The sequence below is a fragment of the Bombus terrestris genome, chromosome 1, assembly GCF_910591885.1.
Source record: "Bombus terrestris chromosome 1, iyBomTerr1.2, whole genome shotgun sequence".
Taxonomy (NCBI): domain Eukaryota; kingdom Metazoa; phylum Arthropoda; class Insecta; order Hymenoptera; family Apidae; genus Bombus; species Bombus terrestris.
In genome coordinates this window covers 1689336-1705205 of record NC_063269.1, presented here as the reverse complement: position 1 = coordinate 1705205, position 15870 = coordinate 1689336, and the positions used below count along the sequence as shown (strand labels likewise).

At 40.9% G+C, this 15870-nt stretch overlaps 2 protein-coding genes across 2 annotated transcripts in view; both read right to left on the bottom strand.

The window, feature by feature from the left end:
• Window positions 1–5811, bottom strand: part of LOC110119386 (muscle-specific protein 300 kDa-like) — a 19050-nt gene extending 13239 nt beyond the window's left edge. The window contains exons 1-2 of the mRNA XM_048407903.1: window positions 5573–5811; window positions 1096–1398 (exon numbers count right to left, since the gene is read on the bottom strand). Of these exons, the coding sequence (XP_048263860.1) occupies window positions 1096–1146 (51 nt within the window). The 5' untranslated portion in view covers window positions 1147–1398; window positions 5573–5811. The remainder of the gene's footprint in view (window positions 1–1095; window positions 1399–5572) is intronic.
• LOC105665841 (muscle-specific protein 300 kDa) lies at window positions 1166–15870 on the bottom strand. Its single transcript, XM_048405800.1, has 7 exons — window positions 15865–15870; window positions 9233–15174; window positions 8438–9134; window positions 7950–8249; window positions 6863–7819; window positions 1285–1398; window positions 1166–1204 (listed from the first exon to the last, which is right to left on the bottom strand). Exons 1-7 carry the CDS (start codon window positions 15868–15870, stop codon window positions 1166–1168), a joined length of 8055 nt encoding a protein of 2684 aa, XP_048261757.1.

Here is a 15870-nt window from a genome sequence, read left to right as displayed (position 1 = left end):
TTTATGATTTTAAATGGATGAGATGATCGCTTGGTTATTGATCTTGTGTTTAGCGAGAGCAGATACCAGGTTCGGTATTGACTTTTGTATCTAACGGCTACATATAAATACTCGGTTGGGTACAGTAAGAGAAATAATTAATACATGTTTTTTTCGTAGCTAAAATGCGGTCAGAATAATTATTAATAATTCGATGGAAAACAGAATAATAAGAAGGATAACAGAAAAAGATTATGAAGCGCAATGTCGATGGATGAAGATAGGTTAACAAATTTTAGCAGATACAACATTTTCGGCTTATCTAGACCCAACAGATAGTTTGTCTTGTTCGACAGTGTGTACAAATGTTACCGTGTTCTGCTGATAAATATTATGTCATCGATATATGACGTGATAACGTTAATGGCCACTGCCAGCATAAATTGTCAAGCCTTTAAAGTAATAATATACGAAAGCAAACTGAGGATTCTACCGTTTAGTTTACTAACGTTCAAACGAAAAAAAACCCATAAAGACGTTCGAAGACGTCCAAACATTTGCTCGGCTGTTTTTTTAAATTCGTATTCGTCTAGCAGCCTAATCCAACATTACGGTAGATACGGCTAACTTTATGACATTTACCTTGCCAGTTGATTCCTCATGGTTACTTGCGTTACCGGCAAAATTCATTAGCCGATGCCCACCGATGAGTCATGAGAGATAAAAGCAGTTTACTCTGTGAATCGTTCGAAAGACGATAGAATCCCCAGTTTAGAAATCGCAACAAAGGCTACATAAAATTTCGGTGGTGCTATCCGACAGTTTGAGCCAATTACGATTCCAAATTCGATGACTCGGACGCTAAATATAGATTTACAGAAACTTTCCACTTTCAGCTACTCTCTTTCTTTCTCTTCTAATCTCTCCACGCTCCAATTTTTCATTTTCATGATAACGCTGTATCTCGTGTTTCCTCTGCTTTCAGATAAAATCCAAAGTATCATAAAATTCGAAAGAGTCGAGGCATGTGCCAATCACGCGTGAACCGACCAATCGACCAATAAACTAACTAACCAGCTGTGCAAATTTCGTAAATAAAGAGACGTTCGCGCGTACCTTGATGTGTTTGACGGCCTCTTCAGGTGGCAGGTTGGCGACGCTGTCCATCTGCGTGTCCACCCAGGCCTTAACAGCGGCACTCGAGTCTTTGTACTGCTGCCACAATCTGCACGCGTGCTGATACTTGGTGCAAAGGGCATCTAATTCGGCCCTGGTGTCCTCCCAGGCTTGTACGGCCTCATTTACCGCTGCTTCGACCTTCTCTCGGACCTCTGCAGCGCAACCCTCCCGCAGAGGTTCGGCAGCCTCTCGCAATTCGCCAATGAGAACTTCTCGTGCGCCCAAATCACCGCTCAGACCCTGCAATAAGATAAAATATTTCCGTTCGTACACAACCCACGCATACACAAGTTTTTGCGTCCCGTCTCTCTTCCTCTCCTGTGCTCTTCCCAACGTGAATTCGGACATTGTCGGAGTAACTTGGAAAAAGTCGACGAAAGATTTAGAGGAATTCTTTGATAAGAAGTTCAGTGTAATTAGAACAGTTCATGAAATTCTAACATTGCTTAAGTCAATGCTTTTTACTCAGAGGAAGTATGCGCATTTGTGTATGTAACCATTTTAAACAAATGCAATAATATAACAATGTTCGAATATATAAAAATTGGAAATGTTTTAGTTCCCTAATGGGTAAAATCTATCTTCTATAGGAGATCAATTACCAAGGATTATAGGACCCCTATGTCCTCTTTTATTGTACGATACACAATACGATTAAGCGTATTTGGTCGAGTTCCTTTAATCGGTTTGTTTATCCGCGTTTCGCTATACGGATCAAAGAAGCGAACTCGCGCAGAAAGGCTTCTTTTATCGGACCTCTGGGGTTCAATGAAACTTTAATTGATTTTGTACGAACGATTAACTGTCTCTTCGTTGACTCTTACTCGTTACTTCTTCTTATAATCTCTATTTCCAATTTCCATATGTTAATATATCACGATGTAGCCAAGGATAACCGCGTTCGGCTAGTGATTTCATCGTATACGAGTTCTCCATATAAGATAAACATTCTAAGCAGGGAAAATACACTTTGCACGCGTTTCATGCATATTACTAATGATTAAAATTATCTTTGACGTACGTTCCGCGATATTTTACATCGATACGAGGAGGTTCGGTTTTATTCCTTTCCACCACGTGGAATCGTGAAGTCATTATATAACCTCGAGCACAGGAAGAATAGATACAGGAAGAGACTTTGCATATTGTTCCATTGTTTCTTGAGACGATTAATCGAACGATGAATGTATTGCTCTATGATCTCTTGGTTAATTGCGACCGTCGTAGCTATTAACTCGAGAGGCCTTTCAAACACATTTCCTAATCCTCTTCGTCCACATAAAGTTATCTCCATTAGCATATTTTAGTCTCTTGGATATTTACAATGAGATATTTACAAAGAAAATAGTTGGGATTATACAATTTACTGCATTAGAAATATTTTACCTTCTTTAACTAATATGTCCTATTTACCATTTCAAAACTGAAGAAGATCGAAGTTTTATCATTTTCTTTCCATCGTCGGTGCTTTTTAAAATTCAATTTCAAATATTTAATCATTACATCCTAACAACCTATATGATATAACAATACTTAAAAGGTAGAGAACACGAAGAAATTTTAATATTTCGATATAATACCTTGAAAAATGAAATAATGCTAGATTGGACATCTAAACTAAGGAAGGTAAGTTCTATAGGCTCAAGCCGGCTCGACAGAAGATTCAACTCGTCAGAAAATTCTGGTTGCCCGAGTGCTCGCATTTCTCGAACGCAAAGAATACTACTCAGAGCGCGGGATATTCGCACGATCGTGGGATATCATTGGAATCGCTATAACATTCAAGTACATAACAATGTGTATATCGCCGTTGCTACTCAAAGAATGCACGTGCCAATTTCCTTTAAATATGCACTATAAATAATTTTGAGTCACGAGACTACGAGCACGTTTCGAAGCCTGTGTGGCTCGAATTCGGTCAGAACGTGGTTGGACTAATTTTGTGTCGTGTACTCGAGTTCGTTCACCTGGCTGACGGTTTTCCGGCGAAACCTTTTGGCGGAAATCGAATAGCCGCCAGTACATTTCTAGCGAAACCTCGTTTTACACCAGGCAACTTTTTCTTCGAATTCGTTTAGCAAATTCTATAATTTTCTTCGCTTCATGTTCAACGAGGAATTTATTTTAAACTGATACTTAAGCGAAGTAAAATTACCGTAAGTTTTATTTAGCTGAGAATCTACGAGTTTCGTGAACAAATCGCATGAAAGTGTAATGAAGGGAAATTTGTTCCAATTTAACGCTCGTAAAAACTTTTACCTTAGAATGTTTTGTCCTGGAATAATTTTAAGTCGTACGTTTCTACTTAGGAAATGGTATGTGCCTATTTTTTTTAATTGAAAAATGAAATGGAATTTCGTGACAGGAAAAGAGCATCCCGAAACTCGTGTAACGTGCGATTAATTCGGATAATCGTGACTCGTTTCGTGTCTATTTCAAGCCGTCGAGTGCCACGGTGGCAGCCGATGGTGCACTTGTCGATTTTAACGAAGCTGATCGGTCGATTTTTCGCGAGCCGGAAGTTACTAAAATGCACCGGCCTGCTCTTGTGGGCGCGGTATTGCGATAACTAACGGAACAGGAAGTTGCGACTGGCCTGGAGCTTCCGCTTTATGTGATATAGCCGACAAGAATAAAATTTCTCGAGTGTTTTATGACGTTATCAGCCGAGCGTCAAAAATAAAAGCGGTTGAAGGAGCATTGCATAACGAAAACGTAGTCGTGTTGAAACGCGAAGAAAACAATTTTTTATTAAAAATATCTGAAAGAAATATGAATTTTAAGCGGAGAAGATTTTTCGCGTGAATAAAGAGTCGTATTTTACGACAGCACAGTATCGTTCATTTGTAAAACTCCTTTCTCATATGTGAATATATTAATAATAATTATCTGTTTTTGTAGTACAAGCATTTCGAGATTAATCGCTATATAAATAATTAACAAACAAACCGAGCTGTTGCAAAAATATTCAACAATTAAAAAACTAATGAAAAAGAAAGAGAATGTTATCTAAAACGACTCATCTATAGCAAACAAAGCCATATGTGTACCTCACGCGGAATAACAAACAGGAGGTCAAAAATGCGCGGCTGGGTGCGGTCGCTTGTTGTCGTTGTATCCGAATTTTGTAAATTCGTGGCAAAAATTTTGGAAGACAAACCTAATCGGAAACGATCGTTATCGTACTTAGATCGTAAACATCGATTCCTTTACAAGCTAGGTAAATCCGCGCTTTCCACATGGCATAGTTTACATACCGTATCACTGCGTCATACATCCTGGCCACCGTGCTCGTCTGTGTCATCCCTCGTATATAATTATATCAATGTGGATCAGCGAGCGTCTGCTGCATGCTCGTTTCCTTCATTTTTACTTCGACATGCATCGCGCTTATTATGATTCACATCATGTTTAGTACTTATAGCATTACCACGGGAGAATTTTATTCATACGTTGTTTTGGAGTATTACTGTACTTCCTTCTTTGATATTTGAATATTTGATAAGTGGAAGTTATAATTTACATTGCGAGTAAATATTTTAGGTTCGATCGATTATAATGTTCAAGTATAAAGAAGGAGTAGTAAAGAATCACTCGATCTTTCTATTAAATACTTCTTCCCTTTTCATTGTTTTTCGATAAAATTTCTAATTAAACTATTGTAATTCACAATTCTAGTGTAAGAAAAATAATACAAAAGATTTTAATTGAATTTTGCAAACATTTCTCTCTTTTCGTTTGTCCTTCTTTATTTCTTGAATTGATTCTCTTTTATTCTTTATAATTCAAATAATGTCACGTGGAATCGAAGAATTTCAGGCCGCGTCACCGTCGCACATGAAAAATGTAAATGAGGGATTTTACTCGCGATGACTCGATATCTGTTGTACGTCAAGGACAATTCGTTTGGTCCGACCTGTTGCCGATTACCGTTTAATCGTCAACGGACTTTTATCTGCGACTAATTGTTTCAAATTATTCAGGCACGAAACATAAGCATTACACTGTTTGTTTCAACGAAACTAAAAATGACTTTCGTGCACAGCTGTTAATCATGTTCCTTTTATAACGAGTCATCTCCGTTTTTTGCATATTTGTATATACATTCTTCGACCTGGTTCAGTTTGTTTGTACAGTGGATTACGACATACGGGACACCACGAAGTGACAAAACATTACGAATTCCACCGTTACCTTATCTCCAAAAATATCAAATACCAAATAATAAAAAAGAATAAATAATAAAGAACTAACAACATATAAATAAAAAGTATCCGTATGCCCTAAAACGATAGTCAAACACTACATTACATATTCTATCGCAATAGTGAAACAAAGTTGAAGAAGAATTCGATACGTCCTCGAGTTTCAATTGTTCGGATACTTTGCATTTTTATAAATATTCAATGCTTACTTCCGCTCAATCAACTCGACGTGTCCAGGGCACAAGTATGCTCGACGGTTTCTTACGATCATTTGCGTCGATCGTTTCACCAATTTCTCACATGATTCGCGTTGCCACATTTTTAATATTTCTTACGTTTCATTTGGCCAACGTTAACGAAATTGTGGCGTTCGATGTTTGAGGACCTCCATAACGAGGAAGATTGTTTAATAAGAAAGAAGAAATGCACTCGCGTGTCACTTATGTCGCCAGTCACTGTACGAAGGAACGAGAACGTTCAAATACGCGCGCTCGACACGACCGCGACCACGGAACTCGTGTCACTGATACACGACCTCCGATAACACCGATCCCAGGCTTGTTACGCGTCTGCGCGCTCTGTGAATCGCGCCGCTTTCCTCGCACGTGGCGAAGGTTATCGCAGAGGAAAGTGCGTCTTCCGGTGAGAGCATCGATCGAAATGCTTTCGTACATCATCTTATTTTAATTTCTAAAAACCTGTTATAATTTGGAAGATTTGAAAAATGGAATATTCGAAGTTTGACGTACAGCGACAGCGTCAATCGGTCGATAATCTGCGTTGGGTAAGCGGATTTTAATTTTTGCAAATTCTCGCTTTACTTTTAAAAGTTTTACGTTCGAAATATTTGAAAGTCGATTGTCTGAATATTTGAATATTCGAAGATTGACTATCTACGTAGCAAATGTATTTTAAGTGACTTTATCTTTAGCTTTTAAATCTTCCACATTTGAAATATTTGTAATTTATTATACCTTGCAGAATATCTTTTATTTTCTTCTTTTCTTATTTTTGGAAATATCATATAGTAAAGTCGATTACATAAGTATATATTTTGCAATGAACAAGGTTTCCAATATTAGGTTTCCAGCCTTTATGCGAAACTTATTTTGGAATATTCATAGAAATGCTGTCTATATAGCAGAGTTACATACTAGTTTCTTCAATTGCGAACGATTGGAGGTGTCGAGGGCGCGCAAAAGCAGGCCGGTCGATACCATTCGGTTAGTTATTCAAACTTCTGCAAGTTTTAACGCATTCCGAGGCGCGAGAGACTTTCAAGGAATGTTCGAGCATACGAGCACCGGGGGCGTGTTATTGTAAATCTTGGATGCCTCGAAACGTTACATCGGGGGCCGTGAATCGACTCATGGTTTCGATTAGGATTCTTCCTTGATTAACGATAATTAGCTCGCGTGACGTAGATACCCAACCAAGAACAACGTACTTACACAACGTACGATTACCTTTGCACAATCGACATAGAAGTTCAAACTTACCTCTAGCCTTTCGGTAGCTTTCAGTAGTCTTTCATAATCGACAGATCCTTGCACGGTTAACAGTTCCATCATGTAGTCAGCCTCTTGAACCGATTGCTGTACCATCTCCAACTGTTTCTCAAATCTTCTCCATAAAGCGAGCCTGTTCTTCAACAACGTTAACAATCGCGAACATCTGGCTTCTAAGTCTGTATGAGTGTCTTGAAGGTTGGAAATGTCTCGTTCGACGCTGACTGGCGATACCGAGACTCTCATTACTGTGGGTAGAGTGTGTAATAATTGTCTAAGGCCCATGATATCCTGCCATAAAATCGCCAGTTCGTCCGCGACAGTTTGACATCGATCCACAGCAGCTGCGACCACCTCGCTTCCCTGTTGTTCGCTTCCCTCGCATTGATCCAATATAGACGATTGTCGTTGATGGGCTTTTCTAACGCGACTAAGGCCACGCTGGATCGCCTGAAGCCTTTCCCTCAGCAACTGTGCTGCGTCTAACTCTTCGCTAATTTGACCCTCTATTCTGCGAGCCGAAGATAGTAGAACACCGACCTTCTCGCTCTCTGCCACGGGAAGCAAGCCTAGGCGACCCAGCTCGTCTTGGATCAAGCAGATTCTATCGAATAAGACTGTCAAACGTTCGATGTATAGATCTAGTTCTTCTTCCGTCTTTAGAACACCGTGAAAACCATCGACGGTTATTCGTAATTCGTTTAGTTCTCGCTCAAGGAGTTTTAGCTTCTCGTTGGACGAAATGTCTTCGGAGGAAATGTTTCGAGTTACTTGCTCTTGAATGTCGTTTATTTTCTGCGAGACGTCGCTCCAACGATCTTGAACCTCACGATGGAACTGCCTTTGCAACATCTCGTCTGATAAGGGAATTATTCTCAGGGCTTGCTCGAAGCTATTATTAGCTTCTTCTCGAATGTTATTGTGCACCTCATATTGCGCCTTCAATTCCTAATAAGATGGAAATATTCGACGTGTAAAGAATTTCTACGTTTGAACTTCGGTTGTAGAAATTTGTAACAATCTTTTTAACTTAATTCTTGGAATATATTAATCGTTCGAACGATTTTTGATTACTTACCCAGAATTGGCGTATATGACCTCCTGAAGGATCGCGGATACTGACCAATTCCTTCTCCACCGACGTCATCCAGTTCTCCAAACGGTTCATTAGTGCTTCCTGATTGCACCAACTTTCTCTAAATGCCAACAATTTCCTCAACGACGACTCTACGTTATCCTGAAGCTTCACGATAACGTCTAAGGCTTCGCCATAACGATCCTCGGGATCTTCGATGTTCACCAATTCTTGAAGATTGCGTGCCACGTTCAGAAGCTGAATAAGTCGAGCGTGATGTGTCGCAACGTCCATTGCCAGAGACTAGAAAAATATCAAGTGCCTATGTATTCGCCGTATCCTCTTCCCTCAGTGAAAATCAATACACGTTAAATATCTAATATCCGATACTATTATATAAAAAGTAGCTCAAATTAATTCATACAAGACTAAACTAAAATACGTGGTATTATTTATATCTGTTATTCTTTAAGAAGAAAATATTAATTTACCTGATATAAGGAGATGTATTGGTCATAATCAGACGACGTCACAGTCTGGAGATCAGGAACTCGTTGATGAGCAACTTGGAGCCATCCTCTCTCCTCTTTCACCCCTTGTTCCAGAAGAATCCACCTAGACGCAGCCAGAGCCATTTGCTGAGCTCTAGATGCAGCCTGATCTAGCAACGATATAGCTCTGCTATGCAATTCTTCGTGAAGATCTGAATATTTAGTTCTGGTTTCTGGGTCCAAATTTCCTTCCAGCGACTCCAGAATTGCCCGACAATGGTTTAGATTCACGAAGAACTTTCTGTGCTTCTGCATCTCTTCTTGTAAATGTTCTAAACTCATCACCGAGATAGGACTCTCTAATAGATTCTCCGCGATTTCGGTGATCTGAGCGAATTCTCGAAGAGTTTGCTCGTACTCTTCAGCTAAGGCTAATAATTGGAGGAGACGTTCACGTTCGATGCCTATTCCATGCTCGATTATTTTGGTCATCTCGTGAGCTGCATAGGTCTCTTCTGGAATATGTTTTCCAGGATAATCGCGTAGTAATTCGTGTGAAGTGGTAAGTAATGTTGCGGTCTTCCACATGTGACACCGGTTCATATTTTCCAGTTTGTCCAGCTCTTGTAGCTTCCATTTTGTGGATGCTTCGAGCTCGATGATTTCGTTCAGCAGTTTTCGTTGTTCTTCGATTAATCTATTAAAATAAAAGAAAAAGAAAATAGAAGAACTTTAAACTTTGGATAAAAATTAGAAAGGATGAAAGGTACTATTAACTTTGAATAAACATCTTACCTGTACATATTGTTCACTCCATTCACAAATTCATCCCACCTAGCGAGCTCACTCGTAAGTTGTTTCTCTCCATCATCGGTCGCGTCTTCGATCATCTTAACCTGAGTCATGAGAGCATTCAAACATTCCTGCAAGTTTTTCCTGTCTTCCCCTGGATAACTGGTCTCCACTAATTTCCAAATATTATTAAGCTCCTGAATATTCTCTTCCACATTTTCCACTTCGTCCTTCAGTTCAACGTAAGTTTTATCATCGTGAGAGGGACCAGTAGGACACTCTTTGCTCAAGAAAATTCTGTATTCGATGGTCTCCAACCAAGTGGAAATCGTATCTACAATGACAACCAGAGTTTCTTCAACGGCGATCGCGTCTTTTTCTTGAGCAGCGTCCCTCAAGTGAGACAACTCCTTCCTCACGTCTGCAGCTCGTTCTTCAGCTAGTTTCTCATTTGCCACTTTATCCAGATGAGCTATATGAAGAATGTTTCCTAGATGACTCGGTTGTTTAGCGTTTCGAAGGCTCTGCATTCGATCAGAAATCGCTTTGGTCGTTTGATTGCTCTGAGTGATCTGATGTTGAGGTTCATATTCTGTTGTTTCAGCTAACAAGAAAGCTTTCGAACTTGCGCCCTTCTGTGGTATCGCGTGATGCGACATTTCCCACGAAGGTTGATCCCTTTCTGGCTTTTTCGAAGATTCACTGATGATATCCGCGTAAGTTTTGATTCGTGGTCGGTCATCTTCCTGCAAAATTTCTATTGATTCTGCAGGAGAAAATGGTTCTTCGGTCGTGTCCATTGGTTCAGGTGAAGGCATGTGCGGAACAATTGACGCTTGTTGACCTTCTGCTTCATCTTTGACTAACGTCCATACATCTTGCGAGTCTTTAATTGCTATTGGTTCAATCATTGTCAATGATGTGCTTTGTATAATTTCTTCATCTACCTTTTCGTCCGGGACAATTTTAGCATCATCTTCATCAAAGCCTCTTTCGAAGAAACCAGGTTCACCAGAGGCAGACTTTTCCTTATCCACGTTTTTCTTGGTAATATCGGAATAAGACAATCTTAGAGACATATCTTGCGATTCTACAAGTTGTCCAAACATGGATTCCAGATCCTTTTTAGTCATTGGGGACGTTTCGTTGGTCTTGTGTCTCCTCTTCCGTTTCTGCCTCCTTTCAACGCTGTCGTCTATCTTTCCTGCAGAGCTTAAATCCTCTGTAATAGTCGTATCTTGCGAACTATCAGTGAATTTACTCGCAGTATCGGTAGTAGTGTCGCTAGTCGGGAATTCTATGGTTGCCTGCAAACGGATTTTAAATTCAGCATCCGTAGTTTCGGTGTCTTCCTTCGAAGGTTCCACCGATTCCTCAATTTCTGATTTCTCTATCTTTTCAGAAAGATTCTGTTCGTCCTTGAATTCCTCTTGAATAGTTTCTTTCATAACAGATTCTGGTTCTGTTACTTCCTCAATCTTCGTATCCAGGTATTCTTTATATTCTTGTACTTGTACATCAGGTGCTACTGGAATTTCTGTAAGTTTTAGAGGCATCTTTACCTCTGCATCTACCACGTCCATCGTGGCCTCTATCACATTGCCTTCTTCATCTTTAACCACTTCCTTTTCTTCTTGAGGTACTAGTAATACATCATTTGTTTGCTGTGAAGCCGTCACCAACAACGGTTTCTCTTCTGCGACGCTCGTTTGCGCGCCATCTTCGCGAGTTTCGGGAATGATTTGTACACTTTCCTCAACTTGTGCCAACAATTCGCACGTCTTTATTTGTACTGAGGTGTCCAACGTCTTTACCTTTTCCGGTGTGACAGTCTGAGACTGTTCATCCATCGATTGTTTCTTCTCTTCTAAACTGGTCTGAGAAGACAGTTCGCAAACTTCGACTTTTTCAGGGGAAAATGTAACTGGACTGGTCTGTATCATGATTTCTTGAGTTGGCTCGGCCAACATCGTCTGTGATTCAGTTTCTTGAGTGTCTGCCTGCCGCGGACTCTCTGCTGGGGTCGTTTGCGTTTCCATTATCTCGACAGAAGGATGTTCTATCAAATCCGCTTGGATATTGAAGTCCAACGTAGCTATTTCTGGACTTGTTGGCTTGCTAGTTTGTGCTTCTGTTTCTATGGTCTTAGGTGCTTCAGGAGTCACAGTTTGAGTAGCTATTCCAGCTGAAATCTTCTCTTCAATTGGTGGTGGAGTGGTCTGCTGTTCGACAGCGACAACCATTTTCTCTGCTGTTTGTGTCTCCATCTCCATTGATAGCGCAGTTGGCGACGTTTGTGCCTCGATAGAAACTACATCCGTTGCTACGGTTTGAACCTGAATTTCTACAGTTTCGATTGGAACGGTGGTTTCTGTAGTATCTTCGATCGGACTAGTTTGAACAGCATACTCTTCCATTCTCTTCTCAGGAATTTCTATCGTTTGAGTGCTCGTTTCTTCTATCTGAGGTGGCTCTTCGGTAACAGCCTGAGCGCCAAAATCTGAAGCTGGTAACGGAGACGTTTGCATTTCAGAGTGTTGTGTAATCGATTTTTCAGGTTCCCTTTCTGGTATAGTTTGCATGCTAAAGTCCAAAACAGACAACGGAGACGTTTGCATCTCTGCGTGAATTTCCGCCATTTTCGGTGTTTCAATCTTTTCCGAATCTTCGAGCGAAATTGAAGAAGTTTGCGCTTCTTCGTGAACTTTTACGATTTCTGGTGTCTTGGTCTCTTCTAATAAATGCGGCGAGGTTTGAATATAAATTTCTGATATCTCTTTTTGCTTTGGCGACGTAGAAACAGAAACGTTGGACGCTTGAGGAACAGTCTGTGTGTCTGCCTCGTTCGATGTGACGACTGGAGCTTTGTCTTTACCCACGTCAACGTCTGCACGCTTCTTTTTCTTCTTTTTCTTCTTCGTGGCTTTCGCATACTCGCTCTCCATCGGCGCCAGATCATCCGTGAATTCTTCATCGTCAGAGCTAGTCTCTGGGAATTCCGTTTGCTCTTCGTCCTTGAAACTTCGTATTCTTTGCTTCCTCTTCTTCTTCTTTTTCATCCTCATCACACTCTCGTCATCCGGCGTTGTCGTCGATATCATCGTTCTATCCGCCTCATAACCGTCTTCTCCTTCCGATGTTTCGTCTTTCGGCAACGTCTCTAGTTCCTTGGATTCGAACATCTTCGTGATATCAGGCTGTGGCGCTTCGCTAATATGTTTCGAAGAATCAGATAATGCGACATCGATCTCTATAGACTCTGCAATATTTGATACCAGAGAAGCGCTCGATTTCGTCTCCATGGACGACATAGATGACTTAATCTCTTCTTCGATCTTCTCAACCAACGGTACAAATTTTTCTTCTTCGGGTTCTATCGCAGGTTCAGTCAGGCACTCGTCTTCTTTCTCTGACGTAATCACGTTGTCAGAAGTTCCTTCCTTTTCCGAATAGATAACAGACTTGTCAGTTTCCTCTTTCTCCGATGTAATAGTAAACTTATCCGAGGTAATCATTGGTCTTTCTGAAAGACCGACATACTTGTCCAAGCTGACAATCGTAGGCTCAGCAACCGGTGGAGAAGTTTGTACAATCTTGTCGTGAATAACTAATTTGCTCTCTTTGTCTGCAGGTAAACTGATGTTGACGTCTTCTTTCACTATACGATGAGGAGCTGCTTCCGGTTCAGTCTGACTCTTCACCTCCACCGTAGGCTGCATCTCTTCACCGTCCTTCTTCACAGCCAGAGATATCTCCACTTTATGGAAGATCGGTTTGTATTCCGGTTTCAGTGCTTCGTCCATGTAGTCGTCAACCGAATAATCGATCTCAGGAATGAACGAGTTCTTCACTATCTGCTGTTTCACGTGTATAGGTAAAATGTCTGGTTCGTCGTGCCTCTCGAACTCCGTCGATGGAATCGTCGAAACTGCCCCTTCGATCTGTGTAGGTTGCACTTCTGAAACGTCAACTATCTTTTGTAGTTCCGTTGATGCAAATTCTACCGACGATTCTGGTGCTCCTGTTGTCGCCGTTTCGATCGATGGCTTTTCCTCTAGTACATCTACGGTGCCTATAGTGTCATCGTGCTTTTCTACATCTACCGTGCGACCTTCTAGCTCGATACCGGGTGTTTCTCTGCTTACTGGTGCATCGACAGACTTACAGGTCGCTTTAGTGATGTCGTCCGATACGATCGACTCGATCGAAGACTTCGCTAACTCTTGCTGTACCTGTGTCTCGTATATCTTGATCTCTCCGATTGGACTCTGCAATGCAGCAGATACTTCAGCATCGATGAACGCCTGGCTGGCTAACGGAAGCAACTTTTTATCTTTTACCTCGACCAGGAAGTGCTCCTGCTCGTACTTGTCCACTAGTTCAGGTTTCTTTTCAACGAATTCCAATTTTGAGCTCTTGTCATCAAGGTGAATTTGTGATAAAGATTCTTCAGGAGTTCGTGGAGATTGTTCCTTTCGAATATCCACTATCGAAGGTTCCACTTGACTCTCCAAAGTCTTCTCTGTTGGAATAGCTACGTCTACAACTTTTTCTTCCTTCTTCTCGGTTACTGGAACATCTTTTTTGATATCAATTAATGGCTTTTCTTCCAATGGTTCTGGTTCTATATATACCGTGCTGGGGTGCATGTCTTTAGCAAATGCCCCAAAGAACGGTCCTTGCATGGGTGTGTCATCGGTCACGATCTTTTCTACTTTCAAATCTTTCTCTTCCTTATCAGTGACTTCTTCAACCAAAACGCGTTCTGGTGTCTTCTCTTCACCTGCTGCTCCATCACTTCCAAACTGTCTCTGTTCCTCTTGTTTAATAACGTTGATGCTAATATGCGGAATATTCTTCTCATCGATCTCCACTTCTTCGGGCTCTTCTATGATCTCCTCGGTAGCAGTCTCTTTACCATCCACAATCGTAACTTTCCTAATAATCCTCCTAGTCTTTCGAATCACTCTTCTAGTAACTTGCTGTACCACAGCGTGCACGCTCGACGTTTGCGCCCGATATTCTCCACTTTCCATCAGCAGTCCCTCCTCGAAAGGTTGTGGACTGATGTCTCGAACGTGACCTTGGGTCACCATGTGCGTATACTGCGGCGCTAATTCGTATTCCTCCACCTTTACATCTTTATAAGGAGTGCCAGTAGTTACTTTTCCGCCATGGATCTGTTTCGTCGTGGTTTCTATCGTACCATCTGGCTTCGTAGTAGTCACCGTGACCTGTTGATCCTTCATAGTAGCCTCTGAGAAAGCTTGCACCACGGATGGAGCGTCTCCGATCGCCGTGGACGTGGATGATAAGTGTTGTTGAGTGGTTTGTCTACTAGTCATCGTGGTTCGTCTCAATTTTCTTACTATTATCCTCTTCGAACCATCTTCGTCTACTACCACTTCGGTGGTCACGTCATCTGGTTCGACCAGGACAGTTTCGAACGATTGTGGAGCAGCGTGAACGATGTTTAACTCACTGGTGGTATTGTCAGTGTTCGCGGGATCTTGATATTTCATATCAACGACGATGTCCTCTGCTGTCGCCTCAGCATGTTCCTGATCGATTTCCTGGGTGGAAGCGGACGGTACATTCTTCGTGGCTATCTCGATCACATCGTGATCACCTTCTGTGGTTTTTAGAATCTTTATTGTTTCTTGGGTTTGAATGTTTTCGATGTTAGGCTGTGTTATGTCCATGGTTTGCGTGGTCAAAGAGTGACATTCTGTTGAACCTGGCATTTTATTTGTTGACGTTTGTTTCGTCAGTTGTTGCGGTTTCTCGACGATGTCTGCTAACAGACTTTGTCCTGTTTGCAGGGAAACATCGGCTAGAGATGGCATACTAGTTTCGAGAGACGAATGAATGGAGGGTGCCTGATCGAGGGTGGCATCATCTCGGTCTGACGTTTCGTCCGCTTGCGCCTCTTCATCGCAAACCTCCTGGAAAATTTAAGAAACGATTCTGGTTCAAGATACCTGTGTGATCATCCTGGATGCTGGTTCTTCGACTGCTGCAATGTTTTTCTAAATAATCTTTCATCATAAATTTTATCTACTGTTTCTCGTATAATGATAGAACTGTCTTCCAACCCTTAACTATATTATGAACATTATTCTGCTAGATATTTGAAAAATGTTTAGTTATGTAACGTGACGTACAATTTCACATTTAAATGTTTTATTAGGAGCCACAGTAAAAAATTAACATATTTCTAATTGTATTATCTAGCAGTATTATATTTTTAATCGCACTCTAGCAATTAAGTGTTAAATATACGTTGATCATTGTATGTATGTAGTTTATTTTTATGGATGATGTGACTGAAGCTCTAACAATAAAGCTATTAAATTTTGCTACTTTGCTACTGCATATCTTGACATTTAGATTTCAAGTTTCAACCGGATATAATGGCAGATTTTATTGCGTCGTATTGTCCAAAAAGCCTATTGCACAACAGGGCTGAAAGCAATGGCGTAAGTAACAGTGAATTCCACTGTGTCGTGGTAGCAAAATTTAACGCGCCTGTGTTAATGATGGCACTACGTTAATCACTGGCTTTTTACACGGAAGACCACATTGATTATCCGATGATTGGGTCTTCGATTATTTCGATTTCGGTATAGCTGCACCTGCAT